Source organism: Coffea eugenioides, chromosome 8, assembly GCF_003713205.1.
Source record: "Coffea eugenioides isolate CCC68of chromosome 8, Ceug_1.0, whole genome shotgun sequence".
Taxonomy (NCBI): Eukaryota; Viridiplantae; Streptophyta; class Magnoliopsida; order Gentianales; family Rubiaceae; genus Coffea; species Coffea eugenioides.
The window spans coordinates 43,078,159-43,095,692 of record NC_040042.1 but is presented as its reverse complement, the minus strand read 5'-3'; the positions used below and the strand labels follow the sequence as shown (position 1 = coordinate 43,095,692).

At 42.6% G+C, this 17,534-nt stretch overlaps 1 protein-coding gene across 1 annotated transcript; it reads left to right on the top strand.

Moving 5' to 3' along the window:
• Positions 1 to 11,620: 11,620 nt before the first annotated feature.
• LOC113780842 lies at positions 11,621 to 16,930 on the top strand. Its single transcript, XM_027326625.1, has 2 exons — positions 11,621 to 14,890; positions 15,023 to 16,930. The coding sequence occupies exons 1-2, from the start codon at positions 11,621 to 11,623 to the stop codon at positions 16,928 to 16,930; spliced, it is 5,178 nt and encodes a 1,725-aa protein (XP_027182426.1).
• The last annotated feature ends 604 nt before the right edge of the window (positions 16,931 to 17,534 follow it).

The following is a 17,534-nucleotide window of genomic DNA, read 5'->3' as shown; positions in this document are numbered from 1 at the left end:
TTTGTTTTCTAAATATAGGTGCGGACATCAGTTAGTAGTAGGCCAATGGCAGAGGACGCAAGGACAAATTATATTGTTCAGATTCATGCAGAATTCAAGGACAGCACCTTCAGCTCCACGAGAAACTTGAATGCTTTTGGCATTCACATGAATGATATAGTGTCTTCTGACCAGGCCCTATTTGCCTTCATTCTCGCTGTGTTGCTTTAACTTTCTCCAACGCAAGTATCAAGGCAAACTAGGATCTCCATTTGAAACACATCCACAGACCATGCTGGGAGCTATTACCAGTTTGTCTCTGTATCGCTTATCCTACTAGGCAACGTTAAGAATTTCTTCCAATCATCGGCATCCTCCTTCTCCTTCTCCGAGATATACCTGCTTCTTGCATGGCTGCATGGCTGTCTTTGCTTCCCTATTATTGGCATCCATAACATCCGTCCTCCTCCCATACTCGCTTTGCCCATTTCTGTTCTCAGTATCTATATTGTTTTCACTGTGTCGACTATTAGGATCCCAGCTGGTTCAGCCAATCTGGGACTGGCTAGCGAAAACAGCCATAGATATCATGCACAAATTCTGTTATCAGCCATACCAGCAGGAAAGAAGTAGAATGAGACGCCTTTCAGTTGAAGTACCTAGGCTGCCACGGCATTCTGCTGGTGATCAAGTGCTTGTCCTTCACGTGTAGCACAAAAAGTGAAAAAGAAGAAAAAGAACACGCTATTTGACTATTATGACCATATTGCCGTCTTTTCTGTTTCCGGTTTAGTGTTCCCTTTCATTGTTGTTTGTTGTTGAAGATCTTTTTGCTTTCAACGAATTAAAAAAGAAGAAGAAGAAGGAAAAGAACTTGTTGATTGAAGGAGGACTAAATTAGACTAGTGAGTCATCACTGAATCTCTATTTCTTTTATCTTTTTTTTTGGTGTCTGGGCTTTGCAATAAAGCAAAAAAAAAAAAACACATTTCATTGGAGATTGCCTTCTGTAGTGTTAGAAAAATTCGAAAAGTTTTGACTGTCTTTTATGTAGTTGAGAAAAATTATACTACCAATTAGAAGAGATCCGGAGAGGACGAGGGCAATTACGTACAAGAGTGGCCACTCGAAATTTCTCCCAATTTCTTCGAGGTAAACCAAGTCAACCAACACTTGGGAACCTGCTTCTCTATCCAAATTGGAGATGGAATGGACAATGTACTCAAGATAGCAGTTCCACCATTTTGACAAAAAAAAAAAAAAACAAAAAAAAGATAGCAGTTTACCATAATCCCATGGCCAAATAATTATCACTGAAAATAATCCACCGTGACATTGAATTATGATAGAATATTGCATAAAATAAAATTGACTAAACAAAGAAGCAGACACTTTTTTTTGTTTTTTTGGTTGAAAAGTTTTGATGATTTTAACTCCAATCACTACTATGGAAGATCATAAAACCATAAATCATTTATGAGGATACTCATAGATTACCCGTTAACACAATCCTCTTTTATGAGGAAAATTTGCATTTCAAACAAGGCCGGCTTGTAACTATCCAAAGAAGGCGTATAAGTGAGGCCATACGCCGGGTTTACTCGAGTTTTTCCGCTTCTTCCTAAATGCTCTCCCGCGGAATTGCGGAAGAAAAGCTCTTACGCGGAATTGCGGCTGCACCTGCACACTGCACAGCAACAAATCATGCACCTTGTCTAAGCTTTATCGCATGCAACCAAGAACACGCAACTAGCAATTCATCGACAAGTAACAAGTACAAGTAAATAAACCAAAGCCTCCCTGATTCATCGACCAATCAAGAACAAATAACTAACAACTATGACCCAAGACTGAATAAGCCCCATCCTCCCCAAGTCATGGAACAATTAAGAATTAACTACCAAGTAACAACAATGACCCAAGACTTTTTTTTTTTAGGCGCTAGTACGACCCAAGACTAAACAAACAAACCACATCCTCCCTAAGCCATCGACCAATCAAGAACTACAAGTAACATCTATGACCCACTAATAGATTAATGATAAGATAGGCTTGCTTTGTATAAATTCTCTTTTAGCCTTGTGATTTTAGTGGGATCGGCAAGACACTTGCTGTACCAGAGGAGATATTTTGGAAGAATCTGCATTTACTATGTAATAATAAAAATAGGCTTGGAGTTGGTGTACATAAATTTTCTGTCGACCTCTTTTAGCTTTATGATTTTAGATGGATCGGCAAAGGGCAGACACTTCATGGACTAGAGAAGCCAGCGATAATTCATTATGGCCTGTTTACATGTTCTCAGCTGTCTTCGAACTATTCCCTGTACTTCCGTGGATATTAAAATTGACTCCCTTTTGTCATTGCAATACATCGAGGATCCGGCCAAGTCTCCCCAGCTAGTGCGGGCTACTGGGGAAGATAACTTATGTTTATGTAGTTTTTTCTCTTTAGTTCGAATAGTCAAGGTTAGTAGGAATGCCTTTGCAAATGTAACCAGAATTTCATAATGCAAGAATTATTACTTCTTTTCTTCTCAAAAAAAAAAAGGAAAAATCTACATTTATGTAATAATTCATTTTAAAGCTTTTCTTCTTCTTTTTTTGGGCAAATTACATTTTACCAATTTAGTGTTTTTGTACGTAATCCCCCTATAGTTTCAAAAACTATACATAACCCTCTCATGATTTGAATTAAAATGTCAAAATAACGGAATTTACAATCCATAACTGATTCACCTATAATGCCAAAAATACTCCTATGTAAAGTTGAAAATTATTTATTCACCACCAGGGGGGGTTATGTATATATTTTGAAAATCATAAGGGGGTTATATGATAAAGTATTACATTATAAGGGGGTTATATGGTTAAATATAAAATCATATGAGATCAGTGTGTCGTGTATATTATGTTTATATATTTTGATCAATTTAGCCATTTTAATTTTTAAACAAGAGTAATTTCAACATTTTCAAAGGTTCCGTTACGAATGACTATTTACGTCACTTTGACACTTTAATCCAAAACATGAGGGGGTTATGTATAGTTTTTGAAACTATAGGGGAGTTATGTACAAAAATACTAAACCATAGGGGGGCAAAGTGTAATTTGCCCTTTTTATTTTCCCAGAATTCTTTCGATTGTAGTCAAAATGAAAAATCTGTCCACAACAAGATACTCCAATATGTTATGGACATTTACAGCAATCGAAAACTTGCTACACACATACAAGCATTAATTAGTGAACAGTGCACACAGCAGACTACCGCCCTTCGACCACTCTTTACTCAGAACTTTCTCACTTTGACACCTAACCCTGGTAGAGTTGCACGGCCTTTGGAGTGGAACCCTAGTTAATTAGTAACCCTATAAAAGAGTTCGCAATGCCTCAAACCACACAGGTACGAGTACGACATAGTTCTTGCTATTCATTTTTGGCTGTTAAGTTTTGGTTTGTGGCAGATATTTTTTTTTTTTGGTTATTTTCTAATTCAATCTTGCTTGCTCGTCATCTCATGCCCATTTCTTTCCTATATATATAGGTACGGACATCAGTGATTAACCCAATGGGAGAGCACGCAAGGACAACTTTTGTCATTCAGTTTCATGCTGAATTCAGGGACAACACTTTGAGCTACACGAGAAACATGAACATTTTTTGCAATCACATGAATGATAGAGCAGTGTCTTCTGACCAGGCCCTATTTGCTTTCATTCTCACCATGTTGCTTAACTTTCTCCAACTCAAGTGTCAAAGGAAGGTAGAATCTCCATTTGAAACGCATCCACTGACCACGTTGGCAGCTATTACCAGTTTGTCTCTGTATTGTTTGTCCTACTACGCCATGTTGAGAATTTCTTCCGATCATCAGCATTCATCTTCTACTTCCTCAAGATATACCTGCTTCTTGCATGGCAGCATGGTTGTCTTTGCTCCCCTGCTATTGGCATCCATAACATCCGTCCTCCTCCCGTACTCACTTTGCCCCCTTCTGTTTTCACTAGCTATATTGTTTTCACCGTGTCGATTACTAAGATCCCGGGTTAGTACAATCTGGGACTGGCTAGTAAAAAAAGCCATTGATGTCAGGGACAATTTCTGCAGTCAGCTACGCCACCATGAAGGAAGAAGAAGAAGAAGCCGCTTTTCAGTTGAACTACCTAGGCTATCACAACGTTCTGCTGGTGATCAAGTACATGTCCTTCCCCTGTAGCTCGATCAAAAAGATGGACATCCTCAATGATTGGTCAATTCCTCAGAACGTGCTATTAGATCCTCCAACAGAAGGAAACGAGCACGACATAGTAGTATCTCCCATCGAGTGAACCTTTGACTACTACCTATGACCACATTACTGTCTTTTCTGTTTTCGGTTTAGCGTTCCCTTTTCTTGTTGCTTAATTAATGTTTAGGATCTTTTTGGTTTCAACCAATAATGAAAAAAATACAGAGAGTGAACCCTTGTCACTTGTTTTCTTATTTTCTTTTAGGAATTTTTCTCCTGGAAACCTGCTTCTATATCCAAAATGGAGATGGAATGGATCTATTTGACTGGACGATTTAGATAGAATAATGTACTAAAGACAAGAGTTCCACCATAGTCCCACGGCCAAATAATTATCACTGAAAATAATCCACCATGACACTTATTGAATTTTGGTTCGATAATTTAGTAGTAGAAAATATATCTAAGGAATAATGGAAATGAGATTTTGAACCCTTCTCATTTAGCTTCCGTGTACAGGAGTTTAAACATGATAGAACATCGCATAAAATAAATTTGACTAAACAAAGAAGGAGACACTTTTTTTTTTCTTTTTTCGTTGAAAGGTTTTATTGGCTTCGACCATTCTTTGTTTCACACGTTCTACCGCTGTTTCTACTCTTAGTGTTGAAATGCCGCGGTTAGCCCTCAAAGAGTTAAATGTGGGTTTTGGCTTTCACCCTCGCTTCCCTCCGTTGCTAAAAGCCTAAGATAACATACCTTACTTTGTTCCTTTTTTTTTGTTTATATTTAAGTTGCTAAATTATTAAGTATTGAATTGTTAGCATTTGAGCACATTTTGCATTAAATGATAAGTGAATAGTTTATCACTTATTTTTTGAAATAAGTTTTACCTGGACAATTTAGAGCCACTTAATTAAGAAAAATGTTATTTGCACTCCATTTTTTGTTATTTACATTCCTGCCATTTGTTTTGTCATACAGTCTAATAAATAAAAACTATATGATTAAAATGATAGTGGGAGTGCGCCATTTGTTTTATCATACAGTTTAATAAATTAAAACTATATGATTAAAAAGATAGTAGAGTGTAATTAACAAAAATGGGAGTGCAAATAACATTTTCCTTGCTACATTTGTTGAAAGCACTGATCGGGGAAGAAGGCAATTGCACGTAATGAAAAGAAAGCACGAAAGAAGGAATAATGAGTGCGAAGGATTTTGACATGGTAGGACACTGATTTTGATTTTCTCTTTTTCTCCATTTGTTGGTTCTGATGGGATTCAGTGGTTCCATATTTCCATCTAGGAAAAAATCAAAAAGGTTTGGGTTGGTCGTCAGCTGTTCATAAGTTCATACAAGTCGGATCAAGAAAATTGGATCAGAAGAGAACTTTCAACTTCTAAGTCCTACACCCTTTCCTGGACCTGGGCATTTTAAATCCCCTGTTCATTTGGTCCCTCAATTTCTAAAATTTTTTATTTTTTTAGGTCCAACATACAAAAGATTGAAGCAACTTGATCCAACATAAATCCAAACTATTAGCCCATGTGATTTCAAAATCACAATCTTCTTTACCCGCAATGTGTGACGGTTTGCACAGTTGTACATAATTAATTACAAGGGCACAAAGTATGAGAAGGAAGGGGAAAAGAATAGGGTACGAGAAGGAAGTAGCAAGACTTCTTTAATTGGTATAGATTTCAATTGTAATAAGCGAATGTTTCTCTAATTTAGTAGGGTTGCTAGTCTGTTATGATGCTATTATAAAAGGGCGTAGGTCCCAACAAAAAGAGGAAAAAAAAAATTAAGAAAGAAGGTCATTCCTGTTCGGGCAGTTTTCATGTTTTGTACAAGTTAATAATCAATTTGTCATGCCAAGAAGTCCACACACTTGATATCTTCATGGAAGGTTCAACTTAATTTTGGGCCTTAAATTGCTACTTATATTTCTTAATTAAATTAAGGACTCTTTTTTTTATTATTGAGGATGCTTGAGTGCTTATTAAACTAATTGTTGCCCTGGAAAGATACGTTCGATTACTTAGGTGTATCATTAACATGGGATTTTGGAGCAAAGTGCTAGAGACAGTAAGACGTTAAGAATGATTTTAAGAAATTTGGGTGTAAATTAACTATATTTAATTCTTGGCATGGTCGAGGTTGTTTCAAGTTCAATAACATAGCCTCTGTAATGCTTATCAGATATTCTGATATTCCGTTAACCAATATTTGGCAAATTGATAGTAGAAAATTTGAATTTTGCGACGAGAAGAAAATAGAATTCAAAGCATTACAAGGTTCCTGCTGAAAAATGAGATTTTTCAGTGGAATATTGCTAGTTTTATAATGTTTTAAGGCCAAAACAAATTTCAACAAGTTCGTAAATTTTGTGACAATTTTTATTGGATGGTAGGAATGTTACAGATAATGCAATAGGCTACTCTTCGCCACTAAAAATTTTAAATCTATCATTATCCTTTTATTATTTGTATTATAAATATTTTTGCCGGCAAACTTTAAACACTTTATGAGTTTTTAACATTTTAAAACATACAAGTGATGATTGATGGATGTTTATATATATATATATATATATATATATATATATATATTTATATGTCTACCTTGTATATGAGAAAAAAGGGAGGTGTAGTTATTTGCCTCTAGCTCTTTTCTTGTCATATGGTTTCCTAATAATTTGACAAGTAGTATGACTCTAATATTTTTTATCCCTTGCACATCGTTTTTTTTATTCCCTCTTTGTTCATACCAAACCAAATAAGTTTGACTCTTATGTTGTTTTTTTCACCATAATGAATTTTTTCAACTTATTATATAAGAAAAAGTGGAGTTACTGTAACAGTTCTAATGATTATCAAGTGGCTCCCATTCATTTTGACACGTGGCATATTCTTAATTCGAGAAAGCTATCTTCATTTTTTCCTTTATTCATTTTTTTTCTATTTACCTTATTTCCTCTTTTTTTTTTTTGGTTAAAGACAACTAAACAAACCCTCATCTACATTGCAATTTCCTCAGTTAATTTCCATTATGTGCTCTTTTTTTTTTCTCTATTGTTTTAGTTGATGCATTTTCTTTCAATTTTGTCTGTAATTAACTAAATGAATGATTTCGTTGTTGGAGATCAAGGATGGGTTTGATATTTCCTTTCTTGCTTAGTCTAATAATCATGATTCATGATTTTTTGCTCTTACCATCTCTTTCTAGTATGTACTATTTAATATTTTCTTTTGTCAAATTTTGCTTCCTGATCGGAAACCTTTACTTATTCCTTTACTCGCTACTTCCTCCTTTATCTGGCTTTCTTTTTCTCTCTAAAAGAGGCAAGTTGAAGTTTGTATATGTTATTGTGAATACCTTTTCCCCATAAATCTAAAGAAGGGCTTTTTTTTCAAATTTTTAAAAAATTCTATTCATTCTAAAAATACTTTTTGGCCATTTTTAGTTTTGAAAAAAAAAATTTCCTAAGGCTGACAAGTGGATGGGTGGTGATTATATGAGAAAACTATAGGCTAATAATGAAAAAATTATAGTTACTTCCCTCCCATGAAAAATAATCTCTAGGCTGATAATGAAAGAATTTGACTTTTTTAGTTATTAAAATTTTTATTTAATAATAGCGTGATAGTGTTAGAGTAGAGGAGGAAGAACGTGATAAGCGAAGATCTCAGATAAACAATGATCAGGAAAGAAATGGTGAGGCCTGTTGAATTAAAAATTAATCAAAGTCTCTTACTTTATGGATAGATAATTATATTTTGATATTTTGATTTATATAAAGTTTCTTAATAGTGAAAAATGCTTATTTACTGGATAAAATGGATGATGTGTAACATAATATTTGGGACCAACAATTTAGGATGTGAAGGAAATATTTCATATCTTTTCATTTTGAATTACTAGCCTACATCCATGATAGGTAGTTTATTTTCATGGTTATTAATTTTATCAAATGATAGCCTGAGAATAAAAGAAGTGTAAAATTAGATTTTAGAATCTTTTGTTTAAATTGGCTCTATATGGTTTTGTACTCTTATCCTTTTTTTTTTTTATTGCCCCTAATAATAGATAATGTAATCAGAGTTTGTGGTGATTGTTTGGTATGGAATTGGACATATCATTACTATTTGGCTGAAAGAATTGATAATATTTTGTCGATTTAACTAGTTGAAATGATTGCAGTTGTCAAAGGATTGCAGTTGGTGGTGAAAGTTAGTATTGAGACTTTCAGTCTAGAGTGTCAGTTGATAAAATATTATTAGAAAATTTTATTTTAATTAAGAAGACATTTTTGCAATCAAACAAATTATTGGTTTCAAATTTGTATATATAGATAGGAAAACATGGCAGTTCATATTTTTATCTAAAATTACTATTTGTATTTTAGAGTTGATTGGTAAGATAATATTCTCACCTATTTGTAATGCTATTAAACATGATTTAAATGGATGGATTAACTCACTTTTTCTCACACAAAGAAAGAAAAATGTGCAAGCTTGTATGTTTTTATTGATGTTGAAAATTATTACAGGTTTTGGTGGCTTTCTAAGTTTTTTTTTTAATTATTAAAGTATTAGAAACATTACGACTACTTTTTGTTTAGTTACAGCTAAAACTATACTGCTATTATACAAACAATACACTCATAATGGATTTGCTCTCTCTTCTTTTTGGGTGTCACTACGTACACATAATATTAGTTAAAAAAATCTGTCTAAATCAGAATAAATAGGGGGCTAACTTTGTCAATGAAAATTTTCTTCACCACAAAATTTTAATTATTTTGATAATCAAATTTTCTGCTATGTTTCTGTTCACTATGTTTCAAAAAGACTTGTCACTATGTATTCAACTAAGTTTATAGTAATTTTAACTTTCAAAGTTAGAACATCTTCATTTCGGTGTATGGCTGCAACTCTAGCACGTACTTATCTTTCAAAGTGTGCTTCCTTTCTTCCATCTGCCGGTTCTCTTTGCCGCCATGAACTGTCACCCCATTAACCCAAGTGGTCCCCATCTACCTTTGCATGATCGATGGATAGATGGATAGACGGATAGAGGCTGCTTCGGTGGAAACGGTTTCTGTCACTTTAGATTTGAATTCACTGCTCATCCCGTCAGCCCGGAATTGTCGACCGATCCCACAGAAGTCACATCACGTACGCCCGGAATTGTCCCTGTCCAAAATTGCCCAAAGTTTCCTTCAGAAAATGTCCCTGTCCAAAATTGTCCAAAGTTTCCTTCAGCCTTCAGGAAAACTCAGAAAGTGCAAAGCATTAGTCGTCTATAAATTAAACTCTTATCTTACAATGAGAATTACCCCCTTACTTGTCTTTGTTTGGCTTTAGCATTTTTTCAGAATTTTCTATAGTTAGGTGCTTCTTAGTTCAACATGGCAGAGTCTGCAACAACAAATTTTCACCTCCCTTCAGGCACCAACTTCATTGTACGAATCAATGAGGCAAAAATCAGTACTGCTACTAGTACTACAACGCAGTCTCCAGACACAATGATGTCCACTCGCCAGGCCACTTTCGCCTTCATTGCAGCAGTGATGCTTAATTCTCTCCAGCTAAAGTATCAAGGAAATGATCAATCTCCTTTTGAAACTCATCCAAAGACCATGTTTGCAGCTATTACGAGTTTGTTCATCTGCTGCTTTTCCTACGAGGAAAAATTAAGGAATTCTTTCTTCGCTAAACTGAGCATCGCGTTTTTGGGTCCCCTCTCATTGGCTTTGCTGTCCACAGTCCTCTTCCCTCAATCAATCAGCCTGCTTCTATATCCACTGTTTATTCTGTATTCGCTAAGCCAGTTACCGCGATCCCAATTAAAAAGAAAATGGATATATCTTCGCACAATCATCATGGTTGGATTCAATCATTAGCCACACCAGCAGGGGAGACAAAGTGGACGAGGACTCGTTTCTGTTCAACTTCCTTGGCTCCCGGAGGAACATGCTTTTCTGGACCAAGTAGATGTGCTGCCTCCTGTGTAGCTGAAGCCCAAGAAGATGAAAGTGACCGTTAGAATCTGTTTGGTTGACCCACCGCCTAAAAGGCTGAAATAAAAGGATAAAGAATTACTCCCTAGTCCCCAGTAGGAGGGGAATATCTCTGTTTAGCCAATAATAGAAGGCAGTCGTGTATTTGACTGCCTTATGTGTCATAATCCTTGAAACGTCTTTTCTATTGATGATTTATTATGCTTTTTGATGTTGTCTGGACCTCGTATCCTAGTACTGTTAGGTGCTTCTGCCATGTGGAATGGTTGTAATCTATATCCGGTTTATTTTTGTTATTTTGTGCTTCTGGATCACTCCTAGAATGAATTTGGGACTGAGCATTCTACGAATAGCCTTTTTACTGCAAAAAAATTAAGCCACCGCTGGTTTGCTAGATCCGAACAGCCCTGACAGAACTGCATAAAGCCAGCTAAGTGATTCTAAAACTTCTTTTTTTTTTTTTTAACCAAATGGACCTTTAGTGTTAAGTCGTAACAATACTTTGTCATTGTTGAATAGTCAAGAAGACATGCTCCGTCAGGTTAACATCCACGCTCCAACTTCAAACCAAATAGGAACGCCCTCTGATGCTCCAAATTTTTTTACATAAAAACTGAGGGTGTTGGTAGGTGAGGGTGCTCACCTCGGCAGTACCTTGCGGCCGAGGTGACCTCATTTCGTCTCCTGCCCGAACGCATCCATTCCCCGATCCGGACCCTGAGCTCGGCTCGATCTATGGTCTCCTACTTGGGTGACCTCTGCACCCCGGGCTACCACCTCAGCTGCACGCTGATGATGTCAAGCCACCTGACAGTGTCAGAAACCAGTGCTTTATCTGAAAAGCACTGATACTCTTAATGGCTACTACACAAGACTCCCCGTCACCCTGTCCAGGCGGCTACAGTGTCAGAGTCAGACCTCCTGGCAAGGAACAGAGCCGTAATTGCAGAACATGGGTCCCACTAGCATGAGCCCTTTGTCCTGCCATCCATTCTCGCTCTATAAATATCTCTCACATACACCCAACAAGTAAGCATACTGTTCATTTGACAATACTATTGTTTATCTCGTTCTCATACTAACTTGAGCGTCGGAGTGATCCCAGGGGAGAAGCCCCGCTATTCACTTCGGACAAGCAGATATACCTCACCTCACCTTAGAATAGGCTGATTCAGGTCGGTTCAACTACCCACCAAAAATCACCTCCTCAACTGGCGCCGTCTGTGGGAACGAGATTACTGCTAAAATGAGATCCACGCGCTCCAGAAGTGGAAGAGTCCCCTCGACAGGGGCTGGGCAAACCTCGGGAGCCCAGCAAGATCGTATTTCTGAAGAACAAGGGTCCCCAAGGACCCAGCCCAACAACGAAGACGCCATCGCAAAGATGGTCGAGTTCGTGGCTGATAACCCGAACATTTTCGAAGAACTAGGGAGGTACTTCAAGAGGCAGGGAAAAGAAAAAGCTGAATCCTCCAAGAGGAGACCGACGAAGTCCCCTGAAGTACCTTCCGGCGAAGACTCCGATGAGGGGCACCTCTCTCGGAGCACTTCCAGGCGCGCCTCTTCCAAGGCGACATCTAAAATTGCTTCCATTTTCCGGGCGTTTTCCCGGGGTCTTCTGAGAAAACGAGCCGATGACCCACCTCGGCGTCCCGGAGGCTTAGTAGCCGAGTATCTGAGGGCTCCGCCCTTCACGGATGACATCAATGGGGAGATGGTCCCCCCAAATTTCAAACTTCCCGCACTCCGTTCCTACGATGGCCGAGGTGACCCTGAGGTTCACCTCCGCGCCTTCCTCTCTGCCTTTCGGCTCTACTGCGTCCCTGACGCAGTAATTTGCCGAGCTTTCCCCATCTTCCTGCAGGGGACGGCCCGAAAGTGGTTCTGGGGCTTAGAACCGAGGAGCATTTCCTCGTTAGACGAGCTGATAGATCGGTTCATCCACCGCTTTGTGTCGTCTCGCCCAATTACGAATACTTCAGCTTACCTCTTGAACCTGCAGCAGGCTCCCAGCGAGTCACTGCGCTCATACCTGCAGAGGTTCGATGAGGAGAATGTACAGATACCTGATCAGAATGAGCAGGTAACCATAGCTGCCTTCACCAACGGGCTGATCGCGGGAATCTTCAATACCGAGATACACCGGGATTACCCCCGCACACTTCGGGAACTCTGGGATCGAGTAGATCAGGGAATCCGAAATGAAGATCTAAACCGCATGAAGCGGGAGGCTCAAGCCACTCGTACCGGGCAAGATTCCCGGAGGAAAAAGGATGCCGGCCGGGCTGAACAAGGCCCCAGCGGGTCGTCGAGTCAGTTCCGAGACCGCCGAAGTGTCTTTGATCGGATCGTCAAAGGCAGGTCGTCCACCTCGGACGTCGAGCTTACACCTCTCAACTCCATCCGGACTCATGTCCTGGCTGTGATGAGGCAGAATCACCTCGGCCGAACTCCTCCTGAGATTCCGGGGAGGAGAGATAAGAGGAACTCAAACCTCTACTGTGCCTACCACCGGGATGTTGGGCACGAGACTGAAGACTGCAATGATCTGAAGCGGGAGATCGAGAATTTGATCCGGCAGGGATACCTGAAGCAATTCGTCCGCAAGAATGGAGGCTTCAACCGAAGCGTCTCCCACCGGGAGAACCGGGGCCCCCGCCGAGAGGACAGGCGGGACACGAACATGCATTGCCGAGGTCCCGAGGATCGTAGGGAGGACAAGCAGCCTCCACGCGATGGATCACCGGGCTACGGCCCCAACATCGCCGGGGTGATCAACACAATCGCGGGAGGACCAACGGGAGGAGACAGCCAGAACTCCCGGAAGCGGACCTACCGCCAGGCCGGGATGGAGGTGGCCGAGCCGAGCTCTCGGCTGTCTGAAGTCATCACTTATGGTCCCACTGACCCAGTTCCTGCGGCCTCCAGCAATCACGAAGCTCTCGTGATCGAGGTTCTCACCAACAACTACACAGTCAAAAAGGTCTATGTTGACCCCGAAAGCTCGGTAGACGTCTTGTACTACCGAACTTTCGAAAGTTTGAAACTGACCAGGGAACAACTCACTCCTGTCAGAACTCTCCTCGTCGGATTCGGGGGACACGTAGTCCACCCGGAGGGTATGGTGTCCCTGATGGTGACTGTCGGGCGTCATCCCCGCTGCCGGACTATACCCGTCAACTTCGCGGTGGTCAAGGCAGATTCTCCCTATAATATGTTGATAGGTCGACCCACGCTCAACGCCTTGAGAGCTGTGTACTCTACCTACCACCTGAGTTTCAAATTCCCGACACCAGCGGGGGTGGCCGAGGTGAGCAGCGACGTGAGCACTGCCCGCGAATGCTACCTCGCCACCATTCAGGCCGCTGTCACTCCCCGGACTGCATCAAAGGCCGAAGAGAAGAGGCCAGCTGTTCTCTCCAAAGACTGCATTGATCCTCAGAAAGCGGGAAAGCCCGGCAGGCTGGAACCCGGGGATGAGGTGGAGCAGGTGGTCCTGAATGAGGCAAGACCGGACCAAGTGGTCCAGGTAGGGGCCGGACTCCCCTCGCCTCTAAAGGAAGAAATGATTTGCCTTATAAAGGACCACCGAGACGTCTTCGCTTGGTCCGCTGATGAGGTGGTTGGAGTGCCACCTGAGCTCATGGTTCACCAGTTCAACGTTAATCCGCAGGCCCGTCCTGTGAAACAAAAGCGCAGGCACTTCGGCCCAGAACGCAGCAAGGCCATATCCGATGAGGTCGACAAGCTCTTACCCGCTAAAATGATTCATGAAGTCCAATACCCCACCTGGCTGTCCAACCCAGTCATGGTCAAAAATGACACCAGTGGTAGGAGGATGTGTGTGGACTTCACAGACCTCAATAAGGCCTGCCCCAAAGATTGCTATCCTCTGCCAAGGATAGACGCCCTACTCGATTCGGCGATGGGACATGAGATCCTCTGCTTCCTGGATGCCTTCAAAGGGTATCATCAAATAGGAATGAGTGAGGAGGACCAAGAGAAAACGGCATTCTACACCGACAAAGGTGTCTACTGCTATACCACCATGCCGTTCGGGCTAAAAAACGCCAGGGCGACCTATCAAAGGTTGATCAACCGCCTCTTCAAGGATCAGATCGGCCGAAATGTGGAAGCCTATGTGGACGATATCCTTGTCAAAAGCTTAACCACTTCGGCCATCTTATCAGATGTAAGGGAGGTCTTCGGCGTCCTGCGGGACTCAAGGATGAAGTTAAATCCCAAGAAGTGTGTCTTCGGTGTCACCTCAGGAAAATTTTTGGGGTATCTGGTTTCCCACCGGGGAATCGAAGCTAACCCAGACAAGGTCAAGGCCATCCAGGACATGTCCCCACCTCGGAACCTCCGAGAAGTCCAGCGATTGAACGGACGTCTGGCTGCACTGAACCGCTTCCTATCCCAATCCGCAGAAAAAGCTTTGCCCTTTTTCAAGGTGCTTAAGAAGACCGATCAATTTGCCTGGACTGAGGAGTGCCAGGTTGCCTTCGACAAGTTGAAGCAGTACCTGCACCACCTACCCACCCTCGCTTCACCTCGGCCCGAGGAGAAGCTGTACCTCTACCTCTCCGCAGCGGACGAGGCTGTCAGCGCTGTGCTCATCCGGGATGAGGGCACTCAAGTGCCAGTCTATTATGTCAGCTGAGCTCTCCCTGGGCCGGAGACTCGATACACCCAAGTGGAAAAACTTGTGCTAGGACTAGTCCACGCCGCCCGGCGGCTGAAACCCTACTTCTTAGCTCATCCCATCTCCGTCAGGACCGACCAGCCGCTCCGACAGATACTGGTGCGGCCCGAGGCCTCCGGGCGCCTCACTAAGTGGGCCGTCAAGTTAGGTGAGTACGACCTGTCGTATGAGCCGCGCACCGCCATAAAAGCTCAAGCCTTAGCCGATTTCTTGGCCGAGCTCACCTTCACGGAAGGTCGAGAGTCCACTCCTGCCCTAGCCGAAGTGTCCACCCAGCACCTGTGGACGTTATACGTGGACGGATCTTCCAACGGGTATGGCAGTGGAGCAGGACTGCTCCTGGAGGGCCCCCAGGGAGAAGTGTGCTCGTGTGCCCTCCGCTTTGACTTCCCGGCCACCAACAATGAATCCGAATATGAGGCCTTAATCACGGGACTCCAGCTAGTCCGCAAGCTCGGTGCACAGCGGATCCACGTCCGCAGCGACTCCCAACTCGTAGTATGCCAAGTCCTTGGTGAGTATGAGGCCAAGGATGAAACCATGCAACGGTATCTATCCAAAGTCCACCAACTCATCGTGTATTTCGAGTCTTTCGAAATCCAAAGAATCCCCCACTCCCAGAATAGGCGGGCCGACGCCTTATCCCGGTTGGCTTCCACCTCATTTTCTGACCTCAACAAGACCGTTTTGGTGGAAATGTTGAGCGAGCCGGGATACATGGAGGAGGTGGCCTGCCCTGTGAACACGGGAGAAACATGGATGAGCCCGTTCATCCTTTTCTTAGGGCAGGGAGTCCTCCCCGAGGACCGAGCCGAGGCGAGAAAGATACAACGCAAATCTACTCGGTACGCGCTCCGCGATGGAGAACTGTATAAACGCTCATGCCTTGGCCCATGGCTGAGGTGCGTTACACCCGAGGCAGGACGTCAGGTCCTCCATGAGATACACGAAGGCCTATGTGGGGCTCACGTCGGCCACAGGATGTTAGCCAGGAAGACCTTACTCCTTGGGTATTTCTGGCCTTCCGTTCGACAAGATGCCCAAAATCTTATTCTCAGTTGCCCATCCTGCCAAGTCCATGCCCCTGAGCTTCACCAACTCTCAAATTTCATGGTTCCAATCACTTCACCCTGGCCCTTTGAGCAATGGGGGACAGACATCATCGGTCCTTTCCCTAAAGCGGTCGGGAGTTATACCTTCCTGGTAACCGCTGTGGATTATTTCACAAAGTGGGTTGAGGCCGAGCCTCTAAGGAACATCACGGGGCTGGCCGTTCAAAAATTCTTTTGGAAATGCATTGTCTGCCGCTTCGGCATACCTCAGATCATCATTTCGGACAATGGGAGACAGTTTGCCGAGAACCCCTTCAAGGCTTGGTGCCAGAACCTCGGCATCAAACAACATTTCACTTCGGTAGGCCACCCTCAGGCCAATGGTCAGGCAGAAAATTTCAACCGAACTCTCTTGCATGGCCTCAAGACCCGACTACACCGAGCTGGATCATCTTGGGTGGAGGAACTCCCCAGTGTTCTGTGGTCGTATCGGACCACGCCGAGGTCATCCACGCAAGAGACCCCCTTCTCCTTGACCTATGGAGCCGAGGCTGTCATCCCTGCTGAGATCCTTACACCCAGTCCTCGGCTGACAGCCTATGTAGCCGAGGAGAACGGAGAAGAGAGACAGTTAGATCTCGACCTCATCGACGAGAAGAGAGACCTTGCCTCAGCTCGGATAGCTTCCTACAAGAACACCCTAACCCACTACAACAACACCCGCGTCAAGCATCGGCAATTCCTGCCAGGAGACTTGGTGCTTAGAAAAAACTCGGTCAGCCGAGCTGAGCCCCAAGGGAAACTGGGCCCGAAATGGGAAGGTCCATACCGAGTTGTGGAGTATAATCTTAATGGGTATTGTAAATTGAGTTACCGAGATGGCTCTCTAGTGCCGAGGACTTGGCACGTCGAGAACCTCAGACTGTATTATGTTTGAAAATTTTACTAAGTTATCACTTCAGCTGCTTAGTTATTTTTCAATACCAAGATGCTACACATCCGTTATCAGAAAATAAGGGGGACAAATAGGGGACGAAGCAAGAAATTAAAGGAGCCGAAGTGAGGAGAAATAGATCTTTCATTCAAATAAGAAAAGGCATTACAAGAAGAATACAAAAGACCGAGGTCAGGAGTATTGCTAATAATCTCCCACCTCGGATTTACACTTAAACCCCTATGAGCTAAGCCTCCATCTCGGCTCCCTCTTGGCCAGTTGCCTCCCCGGCTTCTTCCCCGCCGGGGTGAGTATCTTCTCCACCTCCTCCTTGCTGTTCGGCAGCCTCCTCGCCGACGTCACCCCCAGTGTCCTCTCCTCCTTCCTCCTCGAACACCTCATCGAGCTCAGCTAACCATTTGTTGAACTCGTCCTGGACTTCGGCCAAATTCCTTCCAGCTTGGATGCCCTCGGCCATCCGATTGCACAGCTCCTTGGAGTCCTCATTATAGTTGGCACTGTTCCTCAAGGACTCCAAAGCCTCAGAGGATAGATAAGCTGCGGCCTCGTCTATGGCCGATGTGAAGCCAAACATGAAGCTCGGCCT